Source organism: Phragmites australis, chromosome 18 (genome assembly GCF_958298935.1).
Source record: "Phragmites australis chromosome 18, lpPhrAust1.1, whole genome shotgun sequence".
Lineage (NCBI taxonomy): Eukaryota > Viridiplantae > Streptophyta > Magnoliopsida > Poales > Poaceae > Phragmites > Phragmites australis.
Window position 1 is genome coordinate 324,307 of NC_084938.1, and position 6,775 is coordinate 331,081.

The window sequence follows — 6,775 nt, forward strand, 5'->3', positions numbered from 1 at the left end:
CGAGCTCAGTCGGGGGGACCCAGGCCGCACCTTCAGTGGGAGGTCCCATCAAGGTGCCGCCGCCCGGCGAGCGTGTTGCGCTTGCCGGTAGTCCTCGAGAACCCTCGTGGATCGACGAGATCCGAGGATACTTGAAAGAAAACATCCTTCCCGAGAACGACACCTCTGCAGAGAGGATTGCACGGCAGTCCAAACGCTATGCCTTAGTAGATGGGGATCTCTACCGGTGCGGCATGGACGGTGTCCTCCTGAAATGCATCACCCGTGAAGAAGGCAGAGAGCTCCTCACTGAGATCCACGAGGGCGAGTGCGGTGGCCATGTATCATTCCGCACGCTTGTCGGGAAGGCCTTTCGGCAAGATTTCTACTGGCCGACAGCCCTCCTGGACGCATCCGAGCTGGTTCGGCGCTGCAGGGCATGCCAGTTCCATGCAAAGCAGATTCACCAGCCAGCTCAGGCTCTTCATACCATCCCCCTATCTTGGCCCTTCACGGTCTGAAGGCTGGACATCTTGGGTCCATTCCCCCGAGTGGTCGGAGGCTATGAGTACCTGTACGTCACCATCGGCAAGTTCACCAAGTGGCCGGAGGCGGTCCCAGTAACCAAGGTCACCAAGAACACGGCGGTTCAATTCATCCGCGGCATCACAAGTCGCTTCGGCGTCCCGAACAGGATCATCACCGACAATGGCACTCAGTTCACAAGTGCCCTGTTCAGGGAATACTGCGAGGACCTCGGGATCAAGCTTTGCTTTGCTTTTGTTGTTCATCCCTGTAGCAACGGGCAAGTTGAGCGCGCAAATGCCGAGATATTGAAGTGGCTCAAGACCCAGACCTACGACGTCCTCGCAAAGCATGGAAAAGGGTGGATCGATTAGCTACCCGTTGTGTTATGGGGCCCAACCGGACCACACCAAGCTGGGCCACCGGGGAGACGCCTTTCTTCCTCGTCTACGGCATCGAGGTTGTCCTCCCCTCCAAGCTTACGGTCGGCTTGCCTCGGGTGAATGCATACTCGGAGGGTGAGCAAGAACAGCGAGCACTTGGAGGAGCGTCGGCAACGAGCCGCCGTCGAAGCCGTCAGATATTAGCAGAGCCTGAGGCGTTACCATCAGCGCCGTGTCCGGGCCCAGTGGCTCGAGGTTGGGGATTTGGTTCTCCGACGCGCTCAGACGCGTGAAGGAAAGAACAAGCTCTCCCCCATGTGGGAAGGCCCCTTCATCGTGACCAGTACCCCACGACAAGGCTCGTTTCGATTGGCCACAGAGGACGGGCAACCTCTCCCGAATGCTTGGAACATCGAGCATCTTCGTAAATTTTATCCATAGGTAAGTGTGTCTGTGCTCGAGCCAACCAGGTCAGGGGTCTTCCCCCTGCCCAAATTGGCCGGGGGCTCATACCAACCGCGTAAGTTAGCACTTGCTATTTATTTTCGTCACTTCTGTATGAATCATTAATATACGCCTATGTTTCTCTTATTCTGAGTTTTCCTCTGGAATCCATATATTAATCTGCTTGGTGAGATGCTCGACTCATGTGCAAAAAATACGTTCTCTCTCGTTTTCCCGCTGACAAAAACGGATGCCAGTCGGTATGCGGCACAGGCGGCGATCGCCGACCTAAGTCCGTTGTGGTTGGCTGTGGTGCCCGACTGCTGTGGCAATACCCCGAGCACTTTTGAGCCTCTGGGGTTCTCGAGTGGTTCTACCACTCGAGCATGAGTGGTCGGGACCGCCTAGTCCCCAGGGGCGGGCTGTCGGTGCTCGGCCTGGTTAGTCCCAGCCCGAACACCATCGAACCATGGGACCTCTTGGTCGTATCTCTGTCTGTGCACTTCGCCGGTCCGGGCATTCGAGAGGTCGCGGGTTAGAAACGAGAGCAAGCTATAATGAGTATCGCACCGACAGAGCGCACCAAGCAAAGAAACCTTACCTATTTTAAGCTTACAGAAAAATGCTCGAGAACCAAGCAACCCGAGAACAAGGGCATCAGTGCCCAGGGCGCTGCCAAACCTCTAGGGTCCTCGGGTAATCCTACCACTCAGGCATGAGTGGTCAGGACCACTTAGCCCCTGGTTCCATTGCCGGGTTTGGAGTGCTCGGGTGCTAAAAGGGCAACCTGGGAACACAGAGAAAAACGAGAGAGCTAGAGATCAAGAAAGACATAAGCCGATAGAACAGCAGAAGCTAGAGATAGAAAAAAGGATCCGAAGATCGATAGAGATCCAGAGAAAGGCATTCAAAGAGCATTGATAACATACTAGACACACAGGAGTAGGGTATTACGCCTCGGTGCGGCCTGAACCTGTCTAAACCCTTGGTACATTTATTTCTACCAGCTGACGACGATCCATCCTGCCTAAGTCCTACACGCATTAACCCCACGTACGAGGTAGTTCCAGGCACAGCCCCTCGGCCGAATCTCGAAGGGGATCCCTCAGGATCCCTGCTCGCGGTGTTCATCCACTGATATCTACCATGCGCTGAAACTTTTGATGTCGCGCAATATTTGTTCTACGTCGACTTCATTGTTGCCAACAGAAGTGTCGCCTCTATCGTCCTCGATAAAAATATCTTTGAATGCTGACATATCGAAGTCTTCATTAGCCATCATATCAATGTCTCTGTCTTCTTTGATTGTTGGTTGCCCTTCATGCACATCATCTTCAAGTTCACTATGCTTTATCTAACGGGTATAGCCAGCCTTGAAACCCTGTGAATCAAGTGTGCACGAATCTGCTCTATTATTTGAAAACTGCTTATCGTTCTTGCTATCGACACACGGACAACATATATAGTAATCGGCACACTTACTTTTTGCCTTCTTGTACGCTGCGGCAGCCCTCAAAAAAGCCTCAACACCATTAAAAAAACTCTAGTCCTCGATCCTTACATATACATAACCGGTCTATCTGCAAATCATTATAGTTAAACTTATACAACTTATAATCATTAAACATTTCAAAATCTATAACAAATTTATTGAATTACCTCGCATTTTGATTGATCCCTATTTGAGGGTGCATCTCCTTCCAATAGTTGGGCCGGGTCGGGGACCCGCCTTTCAAAGGCTATTGTGTCTGATTGCGATCTGTGGGTGGACGTGACATCCCTACAATACAGTATTCTACAAATTGTGTTAAATTCACTATGTTTATTAATGAATAGAGAAATCCATTTGATTAGTATTTAAATTTAATACTTTAAAATATACGCAATCCATATACTAGAAAATTAGAGCTAGATTTTAATGTATGCACCCACATCTATTTATATGTGACTTTAATCTACTCCTTAAATCATCTACAATGACAAAATTATGATCTTTCTCTAAATTAGATCTCAATTGGAACCTTTTCTCCTTCCAAAATTCAACACTAATGAACAACCACCTACATTCAAATCTAGAGCAATCTAGCAACTAAATCCAATTACGAATGAAATGTAGATCATCTTTATACATCTAACAATGACAAATTTATAAACTTTTTCCTAAATTTGATCTCAATTGGAGTTCTTGCTCCTTCCAAAATTCAACACCGAGAAACAATCACCTACATTTAAACCTAGAGCAATCTAGCAACAAAATCCAATTACAAATGAAATATAGATCATCTCTATTCATCTAACAATGACAAAATTGTATTTTTTTTTCTATATTAGATCTTAATTGCATCTCAAAATTTATCACCATAGAATAAACACCAACCATCAACCCTAGAACAATCTATCAATTAAATCTAACTAAAAATAAAATATATATCATCTTACTAACCTTATAGCACATTGACTCCTCCAAATTTTGAATACTCCAACTGCAAGAATGACAAAAATGGTGGCTAGCTCTGTTCTACTCGGGCTTGGGGGTTAGCTCTGTTCTGCTCGGGCTTTGGGGTTAGCTCTGTTCTGCTTGGGCTTGGAGTAGAAGGTAGACTTTATACTGTGTGAACCATCAGTGTTGGTTCGTAATTGAAACCGGCACTCATAGTCGGTTTCAGTACCGATTTTTTAAGGGCTCAATCATTGTTCGCGAGCGAGAGATTAAGAAACCGACACTGATACATTTTCAATGTCGGTTCCTGCACAACCAACACTAATGAGTAGCCCCCTATTGTTTGTTCTGTGGTAATGGGAGTACAGTTGGATCGATCTAATTGGGTTGATAGATCAACTTGTTGTGTCTCTACTACGTGTAGATCAACCAACCAAGATGAATGCACGCCACTATATATAGCAGCCAAAGGCTTTCGTAGCAAAAACACACCAGCTGAACCTAGCTATATTAGCTAGTACTCCACCACCTGCAGAACGATTCGAGAACGTACCAGCAACGACCGACGAAGTAACCATGGCTCACGTGGATGTAGTATACCAGCTATTCCTCGTCCCTCTCGTACTACTGCTGTTGCACTTGGCCTCCCGAAGCCTTCGTATCAGCAACAAGCAGCGGCAGGCGAAGCATCCCCCGCCGTCGCCTCCGGGACTTCCCATCATCGGCCACATGCACCTCGTCGGCGACCTCCCACATGTCTCCCTCCGTGACCTCGCCACGAAGCACGGCCATGGCGGCGGCCTCATGCTCCTGCGTCTCGGCGCCGTTCCGAACCTCGTCGTGTCGTCCCCGCGCGCCGCTCAGGCGATCATGAGAAGGCACGACCACATCTTTGCCTCGCGACCGACGTCCAAGCTCTCCGACGACCTCCTGTACGGGTCTTCGGACATCGGCTTCGCCCCATACGGCGAGCACTGGCGACAGGTCAGGAAGCTCGTCACCACGCACCTCTTCACCGTCAAGAAGGTGCAGTCCTACCGCCTCGCCCGCCAAGATGAGGTGATTAGTTAACAGAATAACGCATGTGCAACAGCGTATGCATGCACTCGTAAAATCGTAATGTCTCAAATAAATAACACCATCCATGCATGTGTTCATCCATGTTTAGGTACGCCTGGTGATGGCCAAGATCCGGGAGATGGCGGCCGCGAGCACGGCCGTGGACATCAGCGAGATGATGAACACGTTTGCCAACGACATCGTGTGTCGTGCCGTGTCGGGCAAGTTCTTCAGAGCAGAAGGCCGGAACAAGCTGTTCAGGGAGCTGATTGAGATAAACTCTGTTATGTTTGGAGGATTCAACTTGGAAAACTACTTCCCAGGGTTAGCAAATTGGCTAGGTTTGCTCACCAGCTGGTTTATGAGCAACAAGGCCAACGAGGCACGCAAAAGATGGGACGAGTTGCTTGAAAAGATAATAAGCGACCACGAGACCTCTAAGCATCGTCATGGTGGAGGTGCTCAGCAAGAAGAGAGTGACTTCATCGATGTGTTGCTCGCCGTTCAGCAAGAGTACGGTATCACCAGAGATAATATCAAGGCCGTCTTGATGGTAAGTAATATATATAGATCTTTTTCTTTGGAGAAAAGAGAACCTGCTAAATCTTGCTTATATCATGCATCTAGACTAAGTAAACAACGTACGTACATCCAGGACATGTTCAGTGCGGGCACAGACACATCGTCTTTGGTCCTGGAACTCGCCATGGCCGAGCTCATGCGCAACCCTCAGCTCATGACCAAGCTACAAGCTGAGGTGAGGAAGAACACACCGAAGAGACAAGAAATAGTGGAGGAAGAGAACCTAGCTAGCATGGCTTATCTGAGAGCCGTCGTGAAGGAAACACTAAGGTTGCACCCGCCTGCTCCGCTCCTCCTCCCACACTTGTCCATGGCAGACTGTGATGTTCATGGCTACACGATCCCTTCTGGAACGCGAGTCGTCATCAACTCATGGGCCATTAGCAGGGATCCAGAGTCATGGGAGAAGCCAGAGGAGTTCATGCCAGAGAAGTTCGTGGACGGTGGCAGCGCTGCGGCCATCGACTTCAAGGGGATGGACTTTCAGTTTGTGCCGTTCGGGGCTGGCCGGAGGATCTGCCCTGGACTCAACTTTGGGTTGGCAACTGTAGAAATCATGCTGGCGAACCTTGTGTACTGTTTCGATTGGGGACTGCCTGCCGGCATGGAGGAGGATATTGATATGACGGAGGTGTTTGGATTGACGGTTCATCTTAAGGAGAAGCTCATCCTTGTTCCGAAACTGCCTGATACTGTTGGTCACGCCATGCAAGCTGTGGCGAAAGACGTAACGGCGTGATCTGTAAAAGATGCGTGTATATATATATATATATATATATATATATATATATATACACACACACACACGTCCATATGTTAATTCGTACAGAAACTATATATGTATGCTAGCTGCTTGTTAATACATAGTTGCACTGCAGATATGCTAGATATGTTTGGACTGACCATACGTTGTACGGAGAAAATCTTCCTCGTCCAGACGTTCATCATGTACTTCAGGACTATCATATGGATTGAGGACTCAATCGGTATATATATATATGTATATATATATATATATATATATATATATATATATATATATATATATATATATATATATATGTATACGTATATATATGTATACGTATATGTATATATATGTATATGTACATATATGTATATGTATATATATGTACATATATGTATATGTATATGTATATATATATGTATATATATATATGTGTATATATGTATATGTATATGTATATATATATACATATATATATACATATATACATATACATATACATATATATACACATATATATATACACGTGTATATATATACACACATACATATACATATATATCAACCTATCACTATTAGGAAAAAAATCTTCCTCGTCCAGAGGTTCATCATGTA

At 46.9% G+C, this 6,775-nt stretch overlaps 1 protein-coding gene across 1 annotated transcript; it reads left to right on the top strand.

The window, feature by feature from the left end:
- The first annotated feature begins 4,266 nt into the window (after positions 1–4,266).
- On the top strand, positions 4,267–6,412 carry LOC133898323 (indole-2-monooxygenase-like). Its single transcript, XM_062338976.1, has 3 exons — positions 4,267–4,830; positions 4,940–5,383; positions 5,486–6,412. The coding sequence occupies exons 1-3, from the start codon at positions 4,348–4,350 to the stop codon at positions 6,149–6,151; spliced, it is 1,593 nt and encodes a 530-aa protein (XP_062194960.1). The 5' UTR covers positions 4,267–4,347; the 3' UTR covers positions 6,152–6,412.
- The last annotated feature ends 363 nt before the right edge of the window (positions 6,413–6,775 follow it).

What these genes read in the sequence shown, in the direction of transcription:
- LOC133898323 (XM_062338976.1), top strand. Translation starts at nt 4,348, where the DNA reads ATGGCTCACGTGGATGTAGTATACCAGCTATTCCTCGTCCCTCTCGTA. An exon ending in GCCTCGCCCGCCAAGATGAG is followed by an intron (nt 4,831 to 4,939) that starts GTGATTAGTTAA and finishes ATCCATGTTTAG; the next exon opens with GTACGCCTGGTGATGGCCAA. An exon ending in ATATCAAGGCCGTCTTGATG is followed by an intron (nt 5,384 to 5,485) that starts GTAAGTAATATA and finishes ACGTACATCCAG; the next exon opens with GACATGTTCAGTGCGGGCAC.